Genomic DNA, 26864 nt, shown 5'->3' with positions numbered 1-26864 from the left:
GGATGTACCACTTTCCTTTCTTTGTTTTTTTTTTTTATCTCCCTCTTTCTTCCTTTCATTGTTCATCAACTTGGTAAACTCTCCCAATTCCAGTCTTCCTTCTCTGTTTACCCTAGTGTTTGGTTTTCTAGGGAAAAGTAGTAGAAGAAAATGGGTTGTTGTGTCAACAGCTTTCCACCTTTTTTCAAACCTTTTTACCTCTAGGTGGGTCTTGTCTGAACCTGTTTGCATCTTGAGTGATGTCTCCCTGAAGTGCTTTAAATTCTGTAGTGTTGATAATCTTTGTTTGTAGGGCCTCTGGGGAAAAAGCAGTTGTTTAGGGCATACAAAAATCATTTCCCTTAAAAGGAATCTGTTTCCAGTTTTTGGTGATGGATGTAAACCTAGAAAAGCCTTTAGGAAGGACTCTGCTTTAGCACCATGAGGGGGAAAAATGGTTTTGAAGCTGAGAGATGATTTTATGATTGACTATAGATAGTGTCCTCATTCAAAAACAAATGGTGGTAGTGGTGGTGGTGGCAGTGAAAGAGAAGCAGGTAGACTGTATCTGAGTTTTTTTAATTGAAAAGGGAGTAATTTAATGCTATATAAAGACTATCTGGTCCTCAAAGAATATTACTTTCTGATATCTTTTTAATATTTTTAGTTATAGGTGGGCAAATACCTTTATTTTGTTTATTTATTTATATGTGGTGCTGAAGATTGAATCCAGTGCCTCACACATGATAGGCTAGCACTCTACTGTTGAGCTAGAGTTCTAGCCAACTTTCTGACATCTAGAAAATGCAGTTTCAACTTTTTGTTCCTTCTCCCAACCTCTGAGAGAAATATTGGTATGTTTATAGTTTCTGGATTGCTTTAAATTACTAAAGGAGGCATATTGCTTTCATTAAATTCACAAATCATTGTTTTAAAAAATGAAGCCTCAAATCCCATGTTTGTTCTTTATGGAAAATACAAAATAAAAGTAAGCATTTTTTTTAAAAAATGAAGCATGTGAAATAAAACATATTAGATTTTGTTTAAATTGGTTTTATTCAGAAAGGCAGGTACTAAGAGATTCTGTATATAAAAGATTTTAAAAGGAAAGGAATATTTAAATTTGTATATTAATTCTTGATTATCCTTTAGAAAAGAAACAGGACAGATTAACTTACCAGAAAGTTCTAACAATACTCTAATTATGTCTATCATTCAGTTATTTCTAAGCCTTAGCCTTCTCTTAAATCTGTTATTTAAGTCTGTAAAGGAGCTAACTTCTCCAAAATTATTTAATTTACATGTCTGTACTAGACATGACAATGAAATAAAATACATGGGAATGATATATTTTCAGATATATCTTAACAGAAATGTTGCCCCTCCTCATCACTCTTTTGTAATTGTGGTGTATTTACTTGTTTATTAGATTTTGACTGATTTGTATAATATCTGTGTTAAGAAGTTCATTTTCTATGTTCAGTTTCTTTCTTCTACTTACCTTGGTCTTAGGCTAAAGCTTTCAATGCTTTATTATTCCTGTCATATTTCTGTGTTTATAAATCTATTGTCTTCAGTAAAAAAAGAGTCATTGATACAAAAAGATGACTCGCGTCTTTGTCAGTGCCAGCCACGACCATTTACTTGGAGTCTGAATGTTAACAATAAAAGTACAGAGTTCTGACTTTAAAACCTAGCCACATCTTTGTTATTTTATAGCATCCTTTAAGTCCTTTGCCACATCCAAGAGCAGTGATATGTAGTGTTCTTTAGCTCAATTACCTAATTAATAACTATTTTATTTAATTAATGTTTATGTTTCTCTGTGGAAGGAATTAGCGCCACTTAATAAACAGAGTATATGCTTTCAGAGAATTTCATATCTTTTAAATTTGCCTGAGATTTATCTGTGGCTAGCACCCATCTTTTCTGTATTTTCTTTTACAAAATGTATTTAACATAATGTGGAAGTCTCATATATTAATCATGCTATGAGAAAATTCAGTCATACAAAGAATCAGTTTTCTCTGATTGTTTTCATTAGAATGGGACTAATCAAAATAAGTTTTCATTATACAATCAATGAAAGTGTGGTATTTTTGCATATAATTTTTATAAAATTAGTTGCAGTTTCATGTACCATTATAATGTAGGTGAATAGTTTTGTAGGTAAACAGAAGCTTTTGTTTTTTGATTGGGTCTTATAGGAATTCTGTCTGCCACTCTGTAGTGTTGTTTGCACAGAAAATGTTTGGTACATAGTTCATATGTAATCGGTGATACTGGAAAGATGATCACAAAGTGTTTTTTACATGACACTTTCCAAGTTAGTAGATGCTTTCTTAAAATTTGAAACTTTAATAACAAAGTTTCTCCCAGAATGAACAGAACATTCTAAATTTTTATACATAATTTCTGTTTTCAACTATTCTGGTTCTCTTGAAATTGTACCAGGAATATTATCTATACACAAATCACCTTTATCTACAGAGGATACATTATTCCAAGGCCAAATTCTGTACACACTTATTTTCCATATACATAAAACCTGTGAGAGGGTTGAATTTTTAAGTTGAGCACAGTGAGAGATTACAGTAAACAATAATAAAATAGAGCAATTATAATAGATATACTTGTAATAAAAGTTATTAAAAGTTAATTAATTTTCCATTTACTATTTTGAAATTGTAGTTTGCCAGGGTAAGTGAAACCTTGGACATAGAGAACTACTGTATGCAACACTATGTTTTCTCTTTAACTCTTTAACATGTTTTAACAGTTTTTGTTTTTTTTTTTTTAATCACTTGCTACAAGAAGTATAGACATAAAAAAACAGAATTCTAAGAACTGAATTCTTATTAATTAGGATGCTCTTCTTTGGAAACTCTCACCCCCTTTCCCTGTTATTTTTATTTTATTTCATTTTTTAATGTTGTAGTTGGATGCAATATCTTTATTTCTATTCATTCATTTATTCATTTATTTATTTTTATGTGGTACTGAGGATTGAACCCAGTGCCTCACATGTGTTAGGCGCGTGCTCTACCGCAGAGCCACAACTTTGTTACCCATCCCTTCATTTGATAATTCTGTCCTATAAAAGAACTTTGGGAACCATGGCAAGTTACCAGAGAGATTGTGGCATTTTATTTACCATACACCACAATTTCACCTAAATTGCAGAGACTTTCCAGGAATGTTCTGAAAGAGAAAGAGGGCCTAAATAAATTTACTAGAGTATTGTCATTGTAACACCTTGATTTTCACATGCACAAATGAAGCAAAGCCAGTGTTTTATATTTATCTTAGTAAAAAGCTCAATTTGGGATTAGGGAATATACCCTCCTAGAAATCAAAGATATGAAAGACTGGATATGAAAGACTAGAATTATCAAAAAAGAAAAGGCAGAAGTGTCAAGATAGGAGATCTTCAATTCCTCCAACTTCATCTGGGGACTGATGGGGAGGTAAAATAATGGAACCCAAGCTTCAGAAGGTGCATTTAGAAACAAAGAATTGTTTTTTTAGTGATGGTCACTGATCCTTTCTCACAAAGTGGTTCTGCTTATTTGGAATTAGATTGTGTGTAATTTTAGAGAACATTAAAGTGTTACCAACAAAATTACTAGGGTATGTTGTCATGTTTTGATTAGTTTTGATATAACTAATGTTGATTTGATATGGTTTGATATAGTTTGTCTTAATTTGATATCTCTAGTAAGGAATATCTGATCACTGATCTGATAGAAATCAATTTTATAAAATTGATCTTTGTTTGACTTGCTTCGTTCATATTTTGTGGTTTAGGAGATAAAGTTTCATATTTTCATGTAGGCAGTACTAAGCTAGAAGAAGTTTAGAATCTACTCATAGGAGTATGAGTGGATGGGAACAGAAATGGAGAAGTCTAGAATGTTAAAATATCCAAAGAAATATTTTAGTTCTGAAATTCCATAATTACATAGGGTGTTGCTTAGAGAATACTGGAATAGTGATGAAGGAACTCTGAAGTAGCATCTTCTTCAGATTCCTAGGGCAAGAATTGATATTCAGCTAGTTCCATAAAAATGCAAGTATACTTACTGAATGTGAATTATTCTCTGCTATACCATACAAAAAACATCCACCAAAATATTTTTTTGGATTTATATATTTTACTTTTTTCTTTCCTTAGGTATGGATGAACGTGGAGGTACAACATCTTGGGGAACAGGTGGTCAACCAGGCCCGTCCTATGACTCATCTAGAGTAAGTTTTCTTATTGACTCTTTTTTGGGGGCATTACTGGGGTTTGAACACCCAGAGGCTTGTAGGTGCTTAGGCAAGCACTAGTTCACTGAACTGTATCCCTAGTTTTTTTGTTTGTTTGTTTTTTGTTTTTTAATTTTGAGACGTGGTTTCAGTAAATTGCTGAGGATGACCTTGATCTTGTGGTTCTCCTGCCTCAGCCTCCTTATTAGCTGGGATTACAGGCATGCACTACCAGGCTGGCTCTTATTAATTCTTGAATAGAAGGGTAAAGATAATTTGAATAAGTAATTTCTTTGCTATGTGAACTCTTAGATAAATGAAGATAATTTATTTTCATGAAGATAGACTACTCAGTCACTTCACTATAGACTTAATTCTTATTAAAAACTGTCATACTTTGGGGATTTATTGTATTTTGTGTTATTTCTGTATTTGAACTTGCCTGCAGTACTCCTCATGAAATCTAGAGGAGCTCAGAGTGCCTCATTATATTTATATAGTCATGTTTCTTTGTGCGAATTTGATTTGAGAAATGACATTAGCTTTCAGAGCACAGGCTTTCAGCCTCTCCTCTTTTAGTCTTATTCTACTTGCCACCAGCTATTTCTGTGAGGAACTATACAGCCCCATTTCTTAGAAAGATATCAAAACAGAGACAACATTTTTTGGTTGACAATTAAGAGAAAATAAGACCAAGCAATTACTGTCCTACATACAGAAAGTTCAAAGATTAGAACCTTTTTTACAGAAACAAACAGAAATCTCAAAAAAAAAGGAAGATGAAAAATTAGATCAAAGAATTGCAATGAAATTATGCACTATGTTCCCAGACTCACTTGTAAACTGGTGAGTTTAAGAGATAATTTCCCAAAAGGTCATATTTAAATGAATAATGAACTATTTCTTATTTCTCTCAGAATTAACCAAGAGAAGATAAACAGGCATAAAATTTATCAGTTCTTAGCCCTTGAAGTGAATTGGTTAAATAGAAGTAAAACTGAATGTGTGATTTTAGTTCATAGTCTCAGAATGGATTATAGCCTTTTGCATTGAAAATTCTCTGTTAAAGTACTTCTTAAAATAATGAGGTTTTGCTGTTGTATTTGGTCATAGTATGTTTATTTAAATACTTTGTGAAGAACTGGATTAGTTATGTGGAATCTTAGAGACTGCAAAACATAGGATTTTAAGTTTTTCCTTTGGGAATCAGTGGCTGAGAAATCTACACTGCAGTGTAAAGAGTCCTGTGCTGCCTATCTGAAGACTTGGATTTTACTGTTGACATCACTATTAACTAACCAAAATTTAATCTTGGACACATTATTATTATTGGGGATTGTTAACCAGATGGATATACACATTTCTTTCCACCTTTAAAAGTTTATGATACTTTGAATAATATTGTGAATAATATTATTATATTTAGATTTTGGAAATAACAGCTTTATTTGGTGGGGAATTGACAATATGCTATTTATTAATATTAGAATAGTTTCTTTTAAAGGCTTGAGTTACTATGTAATAATAGGTTATTTCTTAGAGTGCTTTAAATGGTGCATTTGTATTTGATATTCATTTCCTTCTCAAAGTTTTTTGCTTTCCTACTGAGCACTATATAGGATTTTAAAAGAACATAATAATGTATCTAAACATTTATGTAACTTGTGATCCTGGAATTAAATTTGGCTTCAGAGATGGGATCCAGAGAAAACTCTGCCTTTCTTCTTGCTATTTGATTTATAGGTTAGATGTGTAATGCTGTCTTTTATTCCTACTTTATTTTTTTGAGTATAGGTTATTTGCAGTGCAATGTTAGAATTGATTATATAGTGAAGTAGTTTTCTATAAAAAAAAAAGATTAGTCTCTAGGTATTCCCAGCCTACTGTACAACCTTATTTGTATTTCACCTTGTTTATTTGAGTGATCAAATAGGATGATGATCCAGTGCTATCCTTCTTTATTTTTGTTCCTACTGAAATCCACTTTTCCACCAATTTCCCTCCTTTTATTGTGGTCATAGTCTGACCCTAAAATGATTTAGTGAGCTAATGAAAAAGCCATGTTGTTTGTTTGCCTGTTTTATTTCTCTCAGAATTAACCAAGAGAAGATAAACAGGCATAAAATTTATCAGTTCTTAGCCCTTGAAGTGAATTGGTTTAAATAGAAGTAAAACTGAATGTGTGATTTAGTGAGCTAATGAAAAAGCCACGTTGTTTCTTTGCATGTTTTTGTTTTCTGAATCCAATTTTAAACTTTCTTCCCCCTTTAACTCTTCTCCCTCAGATAGATACTCACGGTTACTTTTGAAGCTTCCCTCAGGACTAATTTTTATAGGAAGATTATCAACTTTTAGTGTTCCATCATTAGATACTGTTTACTGTCTTCACCATGTTTTTCATAATTTTAAGAATAAATGGTTATAATCGTGTTAATAAAACTCTAATTTGTACAAAGTGATTCATTCTTCTGCCAATTTTATTATGTTGAGGTTTTTAAATTCCTGTTTTATATTTTAGTACATTGGGGTTTTTAAATTCAGAAATAAATATTAGATGTTGGCTAAAAACAAATTTTGATATGCTCCTAGTAAAATAGTTAACTCAATGTAAACTTTAACAAAATTACAAATACTTTTGTAAAAATCATGTGAAAAAATTAATTTAGATTTCATTATATTGTATTGACTGTACATTCCATTACAGAAAGTTCAAAATTGATTCGATTTTCATTAACATCACTAAATAGAAAATTTTGTTATTTTAGTTTTCATAAAATTTGAAGGGCCTGGTATACAAAAATAATACTGAAAAAACTACAGAGTACTTGGATGGAGTTATGAAACACACGCTTTTGATTTACATGGGTTAAACTATATAAGCTGCTGTTTTCCCCCCTTTTTGGCCCAATTCAATGCTATAAGAGAAAAAGAATGATTTTTTTTTTGCAGTAATGTAAAACTGTATTTGGCACCTGAGCCCTATTAATACTGTATGCCATATACATAGTTGTATAGAAGGGGCTATACAAAATCATGTAGGTTGAATTTAATATTTATTTAACAACTTTTCAAAGGAAATCTTTGTGTGCACCATACATGGGTCCTAAATTTACCATATAGATACTAAATTTAAGTCTGATTCTAAGGTATTTTTCTAGAATAGTAGACTTGTGCACATGAGCTCCAGAAAAGTCAAGTAGTGAAGAGGCACAGATTTTTATTTAGCATATTAGTCTTACATCCCTTCTCTGAGCATGGAAAAGTCACTTAAGCAGCTCTCCAGTTAGCTGTGGCTATCCCTCTTTTTACCAAATGCACCAGAAATAGCCTCACGGTGTAGATGTAGAGGTAGTTAAATTTCTGGCCATTAGAAATATCCACACAGAACCATTTAGTGAAGAGATTTTATGAGGTAGACAAGAAATATAAAGTATTTTTAGAAGAAATAATAGACATATTCAGCTTTCTTGGGGAATATGGATTTGAAATAGGACATGTTTGAGGCAGTCAGAGGAAAAGAGCACTGCATTTTACCCTTAGATCTTTCTACCCTTGAGTCTTGGTTTCTGTACTTTTAAATGCCTGCTTACTTGTGCAGAATAAAAATACACACATAAAAAGAAGAAAAAAGCATCATAATGTGAAAAACACCTTCAATTTTTAGAAATTTTATAAAAGTCATGATCAAGGTACACTTGATCTTAGCCAAAAGGCCGAGAAGCAATCATGATCAAGGTAAAGCATCAGAGAAAATGAAGGATTTAAGTCTAAGGTAGTATAGACAGGGCAAAAAGAAGTTTATTTGATGAGTTTGTCCCCTCCCTTTCTTTTCCTTTAGTGCAAAGAAATGCTTTCTATATTTGCTATTGTACCAGGTATAAAAGCCAAATATAGCATAATTTTTCTTTCTTTCTTTCTTTCTTTCTTTTTTTTTTTTACTAAAAAGAAATGATGATTTATTCTAGATTCAGATTTTTCTCCCTCTTGATACCAGGGTGATTCTGACAAGTTATTTAAGTCCACTGTACCTTAGTATATTTATCTGTGAAATGACATAATGATACCTACTTCATAAGGTTGTTTTGAGTATTAAATGAAACAATATACATAAAGTGCTTAGATCAGTGTCTGGTACATAGTGCTATGTGAGTGTTGGTTTTAAAACTGTTTCTCAAAATTTGTTAGATCTATATATAACAATTACATAAATGTAAATGAAATGAGTACATTTGCAGATATACTATATTTTAAGTGTAATGACTGAGAATTATTTGCTCAATTAGTCTTACTTAATATACTTTAATTTCTTTAGATCAATAAAGGACATAAATAAAATCAATTTTTCTTCCCATACAACTGCTCACTTCTTTTTGGGGGGGAAGCAAAAACTTCTTGCTATTCAACTTTGATATAAAAGTTTTTGTATCTGCCTGATATGATGTTTTATACATAATGTGAGCTGTATATGTGTTTGCTGAATATAATCAAATTGGGGAATAATGATTATATTTACTAGGGTAATTGGATTTGGAGATTAAGGAAGGAAAACTTTAAAATTGACTTAAGATGATGAAGTTTGATGTAGATGATAGTAATATTGATGGTAGTAAGACATTTGTCCGAGTTTATGCATTGTTGTCCCTATGGTGATTCTACTTAGAAAAGAATTTCATTTAAGATCAAAGGTAATGGATACTTTTATGTGATCTTAGAGAAGTTACTTTACCTCTCTGGGTTTCAATTTTTTATCTCTAAAATTATGATAATTTTACACATATCTTGTACAGTTTTAGTGAAAGTGAAATATAATAATAGCTATTAAATATTTCACTTATTGATACTAAATGGAAGCTGCTTATTATTAATATTACCACTGTTATCAACAAATATCTAATAATTTAATGTACATTTTTATGGCTATATTTCCTGATATGTTTGATCTTTTAAGTCAATGGACATTTCAAGGGACTGTGTTGTCTTAGTTTCTCTGCCCTCTTAGCAATGTTACCATTAATCTAGATCAAGCTCTAAAGAAAGAGGAGTTTTCTGTTGTTATTCTTTTCTAAAATATCAAGTTTTTCATTCCTTTATTTAAAAGGTAACCTTCAGTTTGCTGGTAGTAAAGTACTCAGTGATTATACTTATAGGTGCCATCAGGGATCAGGAATTGGCATTCATTTTCTTTTTGTGATAAGGTTTGCAGATTAAAAGTCATTTATATTTTTGCTCTTTCTTCCCTGTGCATTTTGCAGTATTATAGAGTTTTCAAAGATGAAAGGATGTTAGTTATCTGTTTATACTCAGTCCCTTTATATCATAGATGAGGAAACCAAGACTTGGAGAGTTTGAGATTTGTGCTAGTTCCACAGAATACATGAGATCTGGATAGCTGTATGACTATTTAATGACAGCCTCTGACTTAGAAGTCAGACACTGAATATTATGCTAGTGTATTTTAATCTTTTTACCTTAGTAGCTCCCAAGTCAAAGAACTGGCCTAAATATTATGCCATATTCTGAAGGAGTGGGAGAGGAGAAAGGTGAAAAAAAGAAGAGGATCTGCTGCTGGTGAAAGAGGATATGGGGAATGATATGATAGAAAAATTTTCCTAACAAGTATAGTGTATTGTGAAGTAAAATAAAATTTAAAGACTAAGCATTAAAATTGACCCAGCTGATTGATGGAGAATCAATGTCTATTTCTGGTATTCCTAATTCTTCCCTTTTTGGCTCTGACCAAGTTATTTCTGTTTAGCCGAATGCCCCACCCCACCCCATGCCTATCCATTGATAGAAATGTCATGGATACTAATTATTTCACTACAATTCTGGACTTATGCCTGTTAGCGAAGAAGGAGAAACTGCCAGTGACATGGTAATGAATTGGCTTTAAAATACTTCATTTAGCTGATGTATATGACTCAGCACAAAAGGATTTTAAATAAGTAGATATATTTTGAGGCCTTTCATTTTAATACTTGCTGTGACTTCTGCTACCTTCAGCAATGAAAGGATGCCAGGGTTCAGCTTATTAAGACAGCACCAGCCACGTTCGCTTCACAGAACATTTATCAGGAACACACATGGACGGCAACCTGATAGACCAGATCAGGTAGAAAATGAAAATGTGAGGTTAGAAAGACTTTGGAGTTGATCCAGTATTCTAAATTTTGTATATAAAGCCATGCATTGGGAACTTGGGATGAAGAAAACTATATTCTTACTTTAGTTTTTATTTTTTGTTTTCAGATTCTGTGGAAACTAAAATTAAGTGTGTAAGGTTATCTGGATGAGATGAATGTTGTTTGTCTTGCAGTTCCTGGACATTTCTGCCACATGGGGCTAAAGGGAACTTTAATTTTGCTTAGTGCTCCTTCCTTTCTTAGCAGTTATTCAATATCTTTTCATCATGTGCAAGAGCTTTGCCAAGAGCCACTCCATAGTTTGTAGATAGAGAGCTAGATATGGGATAATAGAGCCTTGGCTTCCTTCATATGCTATCTATAAAACATACAGAGGTCATTCTGACCTCAGAAGGATTATACTGGCTAGAATTTTGGATTGACCAGTTGAGTAGTTCATTTACATTTGACAGCAGAGGCCATCAGAATTTCTAGGGCAGAAGGAATATGTTTTCATCTCCCATTGGAGCACAGTAGTATGAGAATCTCCCTTACAAATAAGGATATTAATAAGTGTCTGCTTTTAAGAAATTTTTGCTTCCCCAATTTTAAGATTCTGAGATTATTAAATGTATTCAGTTTTTGAAATATTAAAGGTAAAGAAATACATACATATTTTGGAATTCAGGAAATATGCTTAGAAAAAAAGTCATATTTACCTAAGGAGTTACACTTTAAAGCTTAAATTCTTCTAAGACAGCAATGGAAGAGCTATTATATGTAGCGAATAATGAATTACCAAAATAATGTCATTGGTATTTGAGGCAGGGGAGAGAGTACTTTGAGTTGTCAGAAAAGAGTTACTATATAAGACAGTGGACATTTGGGTGAATAGAGGGGAAAGAAAGACAACTTTCTGAAAAGGTATAATAAGAGGGACTCAAGGACAAAGGCCTCCAGTGACTAACCTCAGTATAGAGTAAGTCAACTCATTCTGTCCATCAATGTTATGAGATTGGTAGCCTTTCTCTAAAAGAAATTGGCCTATCCTTCAGGGAGTAGGTAGCTAATTAAAAATAGATTTTATTCAGGGAATGAATGAATGAAGCATGGATGCAAAATAAAAGAATGACAAATTATAGGACAATGCAGAAAGGTTAATTACATAAATCCATTTGTGTTGAACTTAAACTTAGATTAGGATGATAGGAGCCAGATTATAAAGGAATAGAAAGCAGAAAAATTTCACAAAGTAGGAAAATGAAAGTTGCCCCCCCCACACACATACTAGGTGACTGGGAAAGATATAAAATTATTTAGGTTCACTACTCCCACAGAAAGAGGATACCTGAATTAAACTTCCATTTTTTTTAAGACTGTGACAAGTTAGTTATGGTTATTTAAACAAATATCAGATTATTTGATTTTGATAAATAAAATTTATTTACAAGTGGGAAAATCTAATCATATGAATAAAAATTGTTTTTATTGTCCCTTATTTGTCAGTATTCATGGGTAATTAAGCTTAGGATACCTTTAATATAGCATAGGTATTTTCTCCAGATTGTTTATTTGCTAATGTTTTATTTTTGAAGGGGAATAAGGTATAGTTTTTGTAGCTACTAGGAGTTCAAATGGAATAATTAGAAAGGACACACAAATTTTGAAATAGTATTTTATGCCTCTTGATCTCAGGTACAAAACACGAGATGAAGCAGTTAAATAGCAAAGCAAGACAGAAGGGACAGAGACTTAAAGTAAGTGTTTTCTATATATTGCATCTATGTTCCCATTAATCTCTGTTTTGTTACGTAACTGCTCCTTCAGAATGTTCTGAATGTGAAGAAAACTATGGGTAATAAAAGGGTGTATTTTAAAGTTAGGTTTAAATAAACCCATGAGAGTACGTATTTGTTACTCTTGGTGGTATTCAAAACAGCACCTACCTGTAAACTGTAATCTCTGTAATCTGTATGTTAGCATTTCCATCTCCTTGAATATTACCATATCTATGTGTTGAGAACCTTCAAACTTTTCTCCTCTAGTTATCTTGAGATATGTTAATTGACTATACTTGTCTTATTATTCTACAGACCATTATTTTGGTACCAGTTACCACAATCTCATGTTTAACACAGTTCTCTTTTGAGGCCAGGGCCTTCTATATGTCATTTTCTTCTCAACCTCTTTCCAACAAAGTATTAAGACTTGTAGTTTCAACTAGTTTAAAATATGAGAGAATTATAAAATTCTGAGGTATCTTTCAGTATGTAGAAACCAAATAAAAAATGTTTTAAAAATTCTTGTCATTGGCAAGTACATGCATAGGGCTTTACCCCTCAAATTAAGCAAATTATACAAGTTTTGGGCAAATTTAATTAATTATACAGATCAATGTGCCAAGCAAAGCGATTAAAGGAAAATGGATAAATGACTGAATACATCTTATTCAAATGACTAAAAATTAAAGATAAAAGGATAGTTTTAAAGACTGCCAGTTGTAAAAAGACATGTTATATACAACAATAAAAATTAGACTATTCATCAGAAATTATCCAAGCTAGAAACAATAGAATGAAATATTTAAAGTGCTGAAAGAAAAAAAAAAAAACTTTGTCAGACCAGAATTTTATATTTCATGGAACTATATGAAGAAGAAATAAAGGCTTTCAGACGAAATTAAACAAAGAAAATTCATTATCTCCAGATCTGACATTTCTTCAAAAAGAAGGAACCAGTGTCAAAAATCTGGATCCACACAAAGAAATGAAACATAAAAGAAATTTTCCCCTTATTTTAATTCTTCTAAAAGATCATTGGTTGTTTAAAAAAAAAATAGGTGTTGTGTTTTGGGTTTACAATACATGTAATGGTGAAATATATAAAAAATAGAACAACAGATTGGAGGGAAGAATTGGGAGGATACAGTTATAAAGTTCTAATATTGCATCTACTGGGAAGGCTAAGGCAGGAGCCTAAAAGTTTAAGGCCTGTGTGGGCAACACAGTGAGATTCTTTCTAAAAAACAAACAAAAAACCCCTTGGCTGTTGTGATACAGGTATGCAATGCATACATAATTTAAAGGAAAGGGGAAAAACTGAAGGGAAAATCATTTAAGTTATTTCAAACTGTCTAAACAGTTAGTGGGAAAACTTTTATTCATCATTAGATGTGAGGCTGGTATATGCATACATCACTCATTAAGATAAGAAAATTTCTCTGTAATTCTGTTGAACTAAAATGGTTTGCTTTCTACTTAAAAATGCTAGTGTCACCACAGGTGGTGGTAAGTGCCTTTAATCCCAGGAACTCTGCAGGCTGAGGCAAGAAGATCAAGTTTGAGGCCAGCGTGGGCAACTTAGCAAGTCACACCTCAAGTTTTTAAAAAATAAAAATAAAAAGGGCTGTTGTTTACTGGTACAGTACCCCTGGATTTTCCCCAGTGCTGTAAAAATAAAACAAAACTAATATTATATAACTTAAAAATACGAGGGTCCAATTGCATCAAATATTTTTTGCTCTCCTTAAGATAATTATACTTTCTTTAATTTGAATATAATGATTTACATTTATATATGCTGAATTTCAAATCAGCCTTGGATATCTGAGATAAATCCTACTTATATTTTAAGAATGTATTCTGAGAAGTCAAAAGTCTAATGTTTTCTCTAATATGCAGAAGTTATGGGAAAACAAGAGAATTTAGAAAAGGGGGGACACCAGAAAATGGAAGGGATATCATTGTAATAGAGAAGAGACGTTTAGGGGAAGTGTAGAGAGATGGGAAAGGGGAAGAACAGAAGAATGAGGTTGACCAAATTATGCTGAATGCATGTTTATTTTTCTGCTTAATGGACTCAAGAGCAATTTCATTTGGAATTGAATATATCTAGATATTATTTGATGGTACCTTTTGCTCTTCTGTGAATTCAGAATTGTTGTGTTGAGCTTGGGCCTCTTTTTTTAGATGTCTTGCTAATCTGTAAGAAGAAAACTTTTTTTTTAGAACTGAAAGCAAACTATCTCAACTGCAACAAAGTAAAACAAATTAAATTAACTCTCTTAAAAACAATAAAGTGCATAATACTTTGCTATGTTTTTGAAATAATTCCACATTTTCAAGGCAAATCTACATTACCCTGAGATTCAAACTTTTTACAAAAAAAAAGTTTGTACAAAATAATGATGAAATAAGATACTTTTTATACCATTTCACTGGGACAAATTTCAGAATCTTAGAGCTGCAAAGAATCTCAAAAAGCACATAATTCAACTTTCTTTACTATGCACTAATTTCTTCTATAAACAACCAACAAATAGTTGTCCAGATTCTACTTTAACACTTCCAGTGAGCACCAATAATAGTATAACCATAGATACATTATCATTCTATCATAATTAACTTCCCAATAAGATTTGCCCAAATCCAAATTACAGCCATGACAATAACTCCATCAAAATATGCTTTTGAAACATTTTTTAATGGAAAATAAAGAAAAGCTGTCTACCAATCAAAAACAGAAAATACTGCTTGCCCAGTTATCATCATATCTAAAAATGGCAGGTAGGCCTTGAGTGAGTTTTCCAGGATGAATTTATGATGCTAGTCCAAGCTCAATGGTGAAGATCCAAAGCTATTTCTGAGACAGCAAAAGGCAAAGACTTACTCTTATGAAGAAAGAGAGGGGAAAAAAAGACCAATTTTAGACACAGTATTTGATTAGACATGTTTCTAAACAAGTTATAAAAATGGTCAATAAACACATGAAAAGATATTTAGTATCATTAGACATCAGGGAAATGCATATCAGAATCATAAAATAATTACTTAGCACCCATGCAGATGGATATAATTTAAAGAGATGAAGAAAATAATAGGCGTAGGGAGAGTACGGAAAAAAACTGGAACCCCCATGCATTGCTAATAGGAATGTAAATTGGTGCCAGCCATTGTGGAAAAGTTTAACATAGTTAAATACAGAGGAACTGTATGCTCCATCAAACTCCTAGATGGATATATCCAAAAGAACTAAAAATAAATGTTCACACAAAGCACATGTACACAAATGTTTACAGCAGCATTATTTGTAATAATCAATAAGTCATAAAACCAAAATGTCCATCAACAAAACGTGGTACATATATTCAGTAGAATATTATTCAGTCATAAAGAGGAATGAAACTCAGATAATATGCTAGCTACAGTTATGAATGAACTTCAAAAGATTATGCTATATAAAAAGAAGTCAGATGTAAATGGTCATGTTATATGATTCCATTTACATGAAATGTCCAGGAAAGGTAAATTCATAGAGAAAGAAAGCAGATGAGTGGTTTCCAGGATATGGAGAAATTTAGAATGACTGATAACAGGTATGAAGTTTCTTCTTGGAGTGGGAGAAATTTTTAGGAATTAAAATAGTGATGGTTATAACACATTGTGAATACATTAAAGACCACTTCACTGTACACGTTAAAATAGTGAGTTTTATGGTATGTGCTAAAAAATGCAAAAAAAAAAAAAAAGCTAGCAAAAGATTTTGAAAATAAGATTGCTATTCTGGTTGAGGTCTGGGAGTAGGAATGACAGCAAGTGCTAGGTAGAAAAGGCAATTAAAGAAGAAGTTCATCACAGTTCCAAAAAAACAAGTACTAGATAAGAGTTCTATTCTATGCAATCATATCCTTAAAGATCAAGTAGTATTCTCAATGGCCTCTATCCTCTTTATGAAAAGTCTGCATCCTTTATCATTAAGCAAGAAATTCTTACAAGAAATCTTAACATTTGCTAAGATAGCTCCACCATGTTACTCAGTAAATTTTCATCCATTTACTTACTTGCTTCCAAAGCTGGAAACCACACAATATATTTTCCTAAGATGTCATTCATTGACTCATAGTCTCACATTTTTATGAATTCTTATGCAGGAGAAGGTACAAATAAATATGGCCCATTGTCCTTTTTCTGTATTTGCTTTCTTTTTTTTAACTCTTGCTGACCTATGTGGACTCTTACAGGAATTCATGGTCTATACACCCTTAGCAATGTCAACTATATATCCCTGAGTTCAGGGAAGTTATAGTGTAATAGTTTCTTTATTTGAATATTTCTACATATAATTTGCTAAGAGTGGCTATCAACCTAAGCAGGATTCTTTTTTTTTCTTTTAATAGTTTTTGTTTTGTTATTTTTTTAGTTATAGTTGGAACCAATACCTTTTGTTTTATGTATTTATTTTATGTGGTGCTGAGGATGGAACCCAGTGCCTTGCATGTGCTAGGCAAGCACTCTACCAATAAGCCCAAGCTCCAGCCCCAGCCCCTAAGCAGGATTCTTGTCAGGAAAAAAAAGTATAGCTTTCAACTCCGGTTTAAATACTAATAATCAGGGCTGGAGTTGTGGCTCAGTGGTAGAGTGCTCGCCTAGCATGCACAAGGCACTGGGTTCGATCCTCAGCACCACATAAATGTAAAATAAAGATATTGTGTTCATCTAAAACTTAAGAATAAATATTTTAAAATAAATAAATAAATACTAATAATCAGAATAAAGGAGACTAAATTAAAATAATCCTGTTTTCAAAAATTAGGCAACAGATTGGGAGGAAATATTGTAAAAATAAAGAACTTTTATCTGTAGTACATAAAGAACACCTACAACTCAATAGGTAAGAGATGATTCAATTTAAAAATAGGTAAAAGATTTGAACAGACATTTCACAAACAAGATTTACAGAGGGAAAAATAAGCATATGAAAAGACATTCAACATTATTAGTCATTAGAAAAATGTAAATTAAACCTATAGTTAAGTATACTGATAATGGCTACAATCAAAAAGACAATAATAAATGCTGCTATACAGAGAAACAGAAAACCCCTTCATACTGCTGGTGGAGATATAAAATGGTACACCCAATTTGGAAAATTTGACAGCTACTGTAAAAAGTTACCTACTTAACATATGACTCAGCAATTCTACTTATAGGTATCTATTCAAGAGAAATGAAGAATATGTCTACATAAAATATCACACATGATTGTTCAGTGCAGTTTTATTAATAATAGCCAAAATTCAAATGTCAACCAACTAATGAGTGAATAGGCACATAAAACATGAGACAGCCATACAATGTAATACTGTAAATTCACCAATAAAAAGGAATAAAATCATAATACATGCTATGACATGGAAATATTCTAACTGAAAGAAACTATATGCACAAGATCACTTATTAGATGCTTCAAATCATATGAAATGTCTAGAAAAAACAAATCTATAGAGAGAAAATATAGATAGTGGGAGTGGTTGCAAATGGGCACAAGGAATCTTTTGAATGTAATGAAAATGTTCTAAAATTTGATTGTGGTGATGACTGCATGACTTTTACTTTTAAAAATCAACAAATTATACATGTAAAACTAATGAACTTCATGGTATATAAAGCATACCTGAGTTGTTTAAAGAAAAAACTTTTTAAAGCCTCAGCAAAACGCCCCCCCAACCTTCAAAATCTAAATCCACAAAAGATTGTATCATTTTAAGACAAAGTGAGACCTGATTTTGTCTACTGTGAGAAAATCTACATGTTCTGGATTTTAGATGAGCAAATATAAGAGTCAACATTCTACTGGTAAAGGTGGGAAATCTATCAAACATTCTTCTCTAGAGACTCCTCTCACAAGTAAAAGAGTATTATTCTCAAGGGGGAGTTTTAAATATACTTTAAATACATAAACCAGTAACTGATGGAAATTTCACATGATTCCAGACACAGAAATTAGAGCTTTTCAACCTACAGCAAAGGATAGTTTTTCCTCTCAATTTGTCCCAAGCTAATATTTTTGTAAAACACAAAAATATGGTCAAGATGTCAAGTTGCTTTAAAGTTCCTAAATGTTTACTCTTTATTTCTTTCTTTATTTTGATGCAGACCAGCAGGTTTGTGGTCCGGCCCCAATGCATGGACCACACTGTAAGCAGCAGAGACAAAGCTTTCTAAAGATGATGAAAATCAGGTATTAAATTCTAATTTTAGATGACTAAAACCAGGTATTAAACCAGGTCTTTAAATTCATCTACTCATTTAACAGATATTTATTGAGCATCCATGTGTTAGAAAAATATCTCAGGAGTAATTCTGTGGAACCTCTTATTCTGGACAAGCTTCTATTCCACTACACACAAGTTAAGAGTCATGTATGCCCAGGTAGCTGAAAGAGGTAGCCTGATGAATGGAGATATTGTTTTTAACTGGCCATGTGTATTCTGAATAACAATTTTAATTTGACATTATTTCTTTAAATCTTCTAATAGTATTTTGGCATCAGCTCATTAATGCTACAGTGTACTCCTGAATCCATACATTCAATAGAATGTGATAATTATATAATATATAAATTAAAAATTATGTCTTAGTAGTACTCTGGAACACTAAGTTTACAGAAGAGAACAAAACAGATACTGCCCCCAACCCTCAAAGAATTTATAGTCCCTTGGGTAAACAATAAGCAAAACAAATACATAAAATATATTTTAGATGAAGTTTAGATTGTAATAAGTCCTGTAGGAAAAAATTAAGCAGGAGGGAGGGAGGAATGGTAGGAAAGGGAAGGGTCAGTGGAAAGAAACAGACTAAATCAGAAGAAAGGGGGAAAAAAAAGCAGGAGTGGGGAGAGGTGCCAGAGGGGATGTGCCAGAGGATGGAGTGGGGATGGACAGGAGGCTTTGCACTTTTAGAAAGGGTGGCCAGAAAGGACCTTGCTGAAAGAACAATATTTGAACATAGACCTGAAGAGGAAAAGCCCTAAGGCAGAAGTGTGCTTCAGGAAACAGGAAAAGTATGGGAACATTCACTTTTGTTTTTCACTGACTGAAGTACCTTATTAGTCTAAAATGTTCCTGTAAACTCAGTGCTTTGGGGTCAGATACCAAATTTTATTCATCTTTCTCCTCCCAATCCTCACTGTTCAATGATGAAATTGTTTAAGTTATAGTATTCTCACATTATGGCAGTAAAAACATTCTCTTCCCACCCCTAAATCATGTTGACTATAAAGACATCACTGCCTACTTAATTAGGAGTCACATTTATCCTAGACTTTTCCTCCTTCACTCTAGATATCCAGTGACTAAATCCTGTCAATGATCATTCACATCATCATTGCAGTCCTCATTTGTCTCTTTTGCTGTAGCCTTTCTATCCAAATAGTTCTTTCAAATGCAAAATATAATTTGCCTTTATTTCTGAATATATTCGAAAATTTAAACAAACACATTTTACACGTGGCCTGTATGTCTACAAAACTGAAGTCAATCATGACATATTTCTATTGAAATTTTCACTGCAGATTTTATAAATGGAAGACTACTCCAAATCCTGGAGTTCAAAGGACAGGGCTGAGATCCAACAATAGCTTTGTATGTGCCTATTACCTTCATTCAGAAGTTTCTAGAAATTCCAACTAAACAGCTTGCATATTCGATTTTCCTTTGTAATTTCAATTAGACATGGTATTCTTCACTTTCCATTGGGAGGTCTGCTGCTCAGTGCCCACAGCTGCTAAGTCCCACAGTATCACAAGTAAGAGGCAGCTTTACATTTCAGGCTATGCAATTTTCATTATCATATAGGATAAGTATACATAGATGCTAACTGGTTAGCATATGGAAGGGTATGTTCACCAATGAAAGAAATCCTGAAATTTGTCCAATTCACTTACAGAATAACTCTATCAATGCTTTATCAAACAAGCACCTTAAGCATTTATATATTAAAGAATACCAGATTTGGAGTGAAAAAAACTTCCAGACTTCAGTGATATCATTTTGCGATTGTGAGTAATCTGTTAGCTTGAATTTCAGTTTCATTATTTTGTAAAATGAAAAATAATTATATTCACTGGACAGTTGTAAAAGCAAATGAAATAAAGTGGAAGTGAAAAATAAATGCCAAAAGTTGTTAGGCACAACCAGATAGCCCAGAGCATAGTTGTTTCCAGGTACTTTTTGAAACTACAGGTAATTCAAAGTCAGAAAGATGGGGTAGAAAACATATACACATCTAAATTATGTGGTGGTCAGATAAAAACAACTATTGTTCAGGAGAACAGAAGTTTGGATTTTCCAAGTACCAATTTTGTATTCTTTCCAAAAGGTGTGTGTGGGGCAGGTGGTGGTGGTGAATTTTACTCGTGCATGATTTTATATTCCATGAAACCTCAAACAATAATTTGTTTTAAACCAATAAGCAAGTAATGGCAAGTTTGGAAACAATAGCATTTTAGTAGGCAGTTCTTAAGTTCAGTAATATGTTCAAGAAATTAAACAAGGTTTTTATACATACATAAATCTTGTCTTTTCATTTTAAAACCATCTTTATGTCAGGGCGCGCGCTACCGCTTGAGCCACATCCCCAGCCCAAGGTTTTATTTATTAATACCTGGGATTAAATACAAGGACTTTTTATCCATGGGGCCTTTTTTTTGTATTTTCTTTAGAGAGAAGACCTCACTGAAATGCTTAGGGCCTTGTTAAGTTCTTGAAGCTGTCTTTCTACTTATAATCCTTCTGCAAGTCACTGTGATTATTAGCTCCACTTAGGTATTCAGAAATGAAATATCACTGAAAGCCAAATACACTGATATTTTAATGTGACTACGGTGAGATGTTTTCAGCAGACAGACCTAAAAATATATCTTTTCATCTTATTTTATTCATATATAACCCTTGAAATCTTTATTATTTTATGCCAGGATTGACCCATTTTGGATCCATGTTAGTGGGCTAAAATCAGTTTTTCATGATTGGTAGCCTCCAAGATGCAAGTCTTTTGCTTTGGAAAACAATAGCTACATATAAAAAAAGTTTTCCTTCAGAGGGGGATTGTTTACATTGTCTGAGAATGGAAGAAGTAATTTTCTTTTTCTTTGAGAACATTCTTTCTAACTCGGGCAATAGAGGTATTTTCAGACTTGAGATGGAACACCAAGATTACCAGTCTACTGAGAGATAAGCAAAAGCTGTCTCTCTCATATAACCTCATTTTGGAAGCCCCAGCTCCGAATCTGAGTTAAAGTGGAGACAGAGGAGTTTCTTCATAGGCCCTAAGAAGAACTTTGAAATCTGACCTTACTCCCTCATAACCAGCAAATAGGTATGCTTTGAATTGTTATATATCTGAATTTTTAAAATATTTATTTTGTTGCAGTTGGACACAATATTTATTTTTGTGTGGTGCTGAGGATTAAACCGAGCTCTTTGCACATGCTAGGCAAGCACTGCCACTTAGCAACAAATTTTATAGAATTACTTTTGAAATTTTATAGAATTACTTTTATCTTATATTATTAGTATAATTTATAATATTAAAATTAGTATTGTAAATGGAAAAAAAATTCAATATAAATATCCACAAGGAATAAGAATTTATGCACAAGAAAAAAGAATTAAATACTGACAATTCTAGCTTTAAACTACTTTGTAGTACTTAACATATTTTCTCTCTTCTTACAGCAGTTCATAAACTCAGGGACACACATACTAAAAATCCTAGCTAACATATTATCAGCAGTAGTAGTCATCTCAAATAAAATGTGTAGTTTGTGTTTACAAAAATTAATAAAACTTTGTTCATTGAAATGTTTACAGTTTTATTACATGTAATGACTAAATTATGCTTTTCACTACCACATAGATATTATACTAAATTTGAACAATCTCAATGCCTTTTGAAACTATCATTACAAAAGGAGAGGAAAATCAATCAAAACCGAGAAAAAGACCAGAAGAGTAGATGAAATGTATTGAAGGGAAAGGAGAGACAGGAAAAGAGAATAACACTTGAATGAATCTGCCCAAATTTTATATCTGTTAATATACCACAATGAATCAAAACATCAAGTGTATTCACCGTGCAATAAATTTCAAATAAAATTACTCCATATATATTGGGACAGTGCTTGAAATACTGCATACATGGAATATATTAAGAGCATCTGAATGGCAGGCCACTCCCCTCATGCAGGGCGTGTGAGTGGCAGATGTTTTACTCCATAGGCACATCCCTGGGCGTGAGGCCATGTGTTTCAGACACTACAGTTTCTTTATTGTCTACTTCTTAATTAGTCACAGCAAGGACAATTAGCCAGAAATTGTATTGGTGGCTGCCTATAATCTGCTTGGCTACTGCCCGATTACATATACATCACATCTGTGCAGTAAAATCAGACCTACTTCTAGATTGGTCTCTGGAGTACTTGATTATTGACTCTGCAGCCACACTCTGTTCCATGGACCACCTCACTGGAGAAGATAGCCCACGCAGCTGGCACATGAGCAGGGAACTGGTAAGCTTATAAGACAGGGTGTGGTCCCTCAGAGATTGGTGAGGAAGGGGAAATGGGAAACCTACCAAGTTCCACCAAAGACTCACAGCTACAAGTGTTTATACTCTCATAGATACCAGAGGTATGTTCCTGAATAATAGAGAAATCCAAAAGTTCTGGGATTTAATAACCCGTGCATGAATGCTGCTGATATTTTTGATCCTATGTTATAGGACAAAATATTGGTGAATGCAGGCTGTAGTGAGACAGGGGTATACTTTACCAATGTATATTTTTTGTATTGTGACCTTAGAGTTTTAGATAATACTACCTATAGCCATAGACTATTGACAAAAAACAGTAGATTAAAGAAATGGGAAGATGGAGGGAGGAGGAAAGTGCTGGGGAATAATATTTGTCAAATTATATTGTTATACTGTGGGCATATAAGAATATATAACAACAAATTCCACCATTATATACAACTATATGCACCAAACAACAACAGCAAAAATAGAAAAAAAAGGACTCTATTGCAATAAAGAGTTATTGTCTGGTTTGATCAGTTTTATAGTTGAGGAATACAAACACAAGAGGGGGGAAGTGGATATCTGGGAACTTATTTACAGTTCAAAATAAATTTTTAAAAACTGCATTTTTACAGGGATATTAACAAAACGTTATATGAGGAAGGCATGGTGGTTCCTGCCTGTAATCTAGCTGTTTGAGAGGTTTGGACAGGAGGATGGTGAGTTCAAAGTCAGTCACAGCAAAAGTGAAGTGCTAAGCAACTCAGTGAGACCCTCTGTCTAAACAAAATACAAAGCAGGGATGCAGATGTGGCTCAGTCGTTGAGTGCTCCTGAGTTTAATCTCCTGTACCAACTTATAGAACCTATAAGTTCTAGGTTCTCCTATGATGAGGCAGTATCTTCAATGTGGACTTGGAACTCATGTTGTGAACCATGCAGCTTATGTGACATGATTTTAGATTTCCTGGATATTTCTCCTATTAAGCAGGGACATACACATCTCTGAGTCCTACTATTGTATGCAGTGATATGTAGTGATTAGCTGGCATATGACAAAGGTATCAACGCATTGTTTACTATCACTTGTTCATTACCATAGTAGAGCAGAGTATAGTAATTAGGACATTTGTACTAGAAATGGATTATCGTGGATCTGATTCTATTTCTGTCATTTAGTACTGTAAAACCTTGAGTGAATTATATTACCTGCCTGGATCTCAAATGTTTTGTTCATAAAATTATGATCATAATTCTACCACTTAATAAGGATAAATGGAGAAAATGAGAATTAAATTAGTTACCAAAAAAATGTCTGGCATATAAACAGTTAATAAGTATTAGCTGCTATAATAAACATCACTACAAGCAATACAAAAGGAAAAGGAAAAAAGAAGGAAGGCGTATATACAGACAACAAGTAAACACAGGAATAGATGCTTTACATTATATGTCATAGAATGTGAAGCTGCACAGTTCAAACCATGAGGACCAAGGCCACATTGAAGATCCTACTACATCATGGGGAACCTAGGACTCAGAAAATGCTTTTTCTTTGTACAGGAGATTGAACTCAGGAGCCCTTCATCACCAGGCCATATCCTCATCTGTGTTTTGTATTTTGTTTAGAGACATGGTCTCACTGAGTTGCTTAGCACCTCACTTTTTCTGGGACTGGCTTTGAACTTGCTATCCTCTTGTCTCACCATCTTGAGCAGCTGGATTACTAGATCTAGAAATTACATCTATAAGCATGGATAAATCAAAAAATCTGACAATATCAACTGCTTTTTGTAAGTGGAGGTTTAACAGAAACTTTCATTCATTGCTAGTAGGATAACAAAATTGTACAGCCACTTTGGAGGAGTTGGACTTTTTCTTACAAAACTAAATCAAGTCTTAACCACAATTGTAGCAAACCACATTTATGTTAACTATCTAATGGAGTTGAGATCTAATGCCTACATGAAAACCTGCATGCACATTTATATAAGGTCTTAAATTGTGGATACACCTAGGTGGTACTGCACTTGCCTGGTGTGCATGAGTTCCTGAGTTCCATTCAATGATTACACAAAAATAAAAGTATTCATACTTTATTTATTCATAGCTTCCCAGAACAGGAAGCAAACAAGATATCCTTCAGTAAGCACCCATCACAACTCTGTCTTTATTTCCCTGTATTTCCATGTGAGGTTTTGGTTATCGTTGTGTGAAAAATAGAAAGTCTACTGATCCATTTTCAAAATACAGTAGTTTAGTTTTAATTGTGAACTCAATGAAGATACACAAATATCAGAAAAGAGGAAACAGAACAAAGGGTCACCAGCAGGTAACACCTGAGTGGAAGTGAGTGGAAATGGTCTTGCCTGACCAACACTGATCACCAGTGAAGACTTTCCATCCACAGCACAATAAGGGAGGGAGGACAACTAAGAAGACATTTATTTAAACAATTCAATAGAGACAGTTAAAGTTAGGCAATGTTCAGAAAGACTGTACATCCCACATACTCACTAATGAGGAAAAAGGGGAATGACCTTGTGAACTAGAGAATGAAATTCTGATTGTTTCTGCTCAGGGTGCACCTGTTTACCTACACACTGGATATTACAATATTATCAGTAAAAGCCTCATTTAATGGTATACATTTTGTCTCTTATGAGTACTTGAGCTTGTTTCTCACACTCTCCTACCAAAAACACTGTCAAAAATTTCAATCTCTTTATAGAGAATGGAAAACAAAAGACCTTATAGGGGAAACCAGTATCTTTCCTACTCAAAAAAAAAATTTATTCAACTTTAACTCAAACATGAGTGACAAGTTATCTTCCTGTATAATAGCCAGTACTTCCTTAAAGACTTAGAACTTTTGTTCCAATGTAATTTTACTACATTCATAATGAACAGAAAATGATCTGAAATTGCTTTTTTAGGAAGTCCATACCAAAGTCAGGCACAGTGAAGCATGTCTGTAATTCTGGTGTCTTGAGAGGCTGAGACTGGAGAATCATGATATTAAAGCCAGTTAGCAAATTAGTCAAACATTCTGTCTATATTAAAACTGGATGACGATGTTACTTAGTGGTTAATACCTCTGGGTCCAATTGCTGAAACCCCCCTAAAATTCCACCATGTAGCTTATAAAATGATAATGCTGGGCTGGGGTTGTAGTGCAGTGGTAGAGTGTCATATCTTATGAATAAACACTCAAAATCACTCCAAAAAAACTGGACTGCATGAAATAACCACACAGAGACAGATAAATACCTTCTTCGGGGGGGGGGTCCTATGTTGACTCTTCAGACCTAAGGTTATCTGTGGAAATAAAGAAAGGAGCATGTAGTGAACCCTTTTATTGGGGAGAAATCTTTCTAATGAGGAAAGGGTAGGATTACCAAGGAACAGGTGAGTGTAACTCAAACTGTTATGTCTACACATGTAGACCTTCCTTGCTATCTGAGCTGGGAGAACTCCCAAGTTACCAAGAGATGTAGTGACTAGTCAGAGCCTTGTGGTTCAGAAATGGAAAGTGTGGTCATTCAGAGCGGCTTCTCACTTACTCCCCCTTTCTTAATATAAATTCAAAAGTCAACTAAGCAATTATATATTTCAGTCACTGGATTCTTGATCCAAGGTCATCATGATCTACTATTGAAACAGAAAATGAATTAGTAGCAAACATATAATTTCAAGACCACAATCAACTTGGAAGATCCAGGTTATTATTATCACTCTGCCAAACATATATCAGAAGATTTTAAATATTTTTCCCAATTTTATTGTGAAGGATGGTATTTGACTATAGTAAAAGGGACATTTTTAGTTAGCATGCAATTTAATGCTTTCCACAAGCCATGAAGCACAGAGCTCATTCACATTATTTATCACAGTGGCTTCAAGAGCATTAACTTAATTTCAATGCTTCCATCAGCACTATCTGACTATGAAGAATCTTGGAAGTAATTTGAATCAAATATTAAGAAAATTCGCTTTTTCTAATTTTTAAAACATAGCCACAAAAGCTGTGTTGTAGTGGCAAGGAATAGTACTTATAAATGGTCACTTCAAGGATTATGAGATCATATTCAGAGTTTGCCTACATCTTGTTTATTGGCATGCACCTCTTTCAAAGCCTGAACATTAATTTCAGCACA

The 26864-nt window shown here is 33.1% G+C and overlaps 1 protein-coding gene and 1 pseudogene across 2 annotated transcripts in view; one reads left to right on the top strand and one right to left on the bottom strand.

The window, feature by feature from the left end:
* The window catches only part of LOC143387551 (transcription factor 12-like), a 107421-nt gene that overhangs the window by 67791 nt on the left and 12766 nt on the right, over window positions 1–26864 (top strand). Inside the window, exons 4-5 of one of the 2 annotated variants that reach the window (XM_076841893.2) lie at window positions 4154–4227; window positions 12048–12109. In XM_076841893.2, the coding sequence (XP_076698008.1) occupies window positions 4154–4227; window positions 12048–12065 (92 nt within the window). In that variant the 3' untranslated portion in view covers window positions 12066–12109. The remainder of the gene's footprint in view (window positions 1–4153; window positions 4228–12047; window positions 12110–26864) is intronic. The other variant, XM_076841892.2, reaches the window with a different exon arrangement.
* On the bottom strand, window positions 7806–7955 carry LOC143387552 (U2 spliceosomal RNA; annotated as a pseudogene).

The sequence above is a fragment of the Callospermophilus lateralis genome, unplaced genomic scaffold (assembly GCF_048772815.1).
Source record: "Callospermophilus lateralis isolate mCalLat2 unplaced genomic scaffold, mCalLat2.hap1 Scaffold_182, whole genome shotgun sequence".
Taxonomy (NCBI): domain Eukaryota; kingdom Metazoa; phylum Chordata; class Mammalia; order Rodentia; family Sciuridae; genus Callospermophilus; species Callospermophilus lateralis.
The sequence above is the reverse complement of the archived record's forward strand: the minus strand, read 5'-3'. Positions and strand labels throughout refer to the sequence as shown.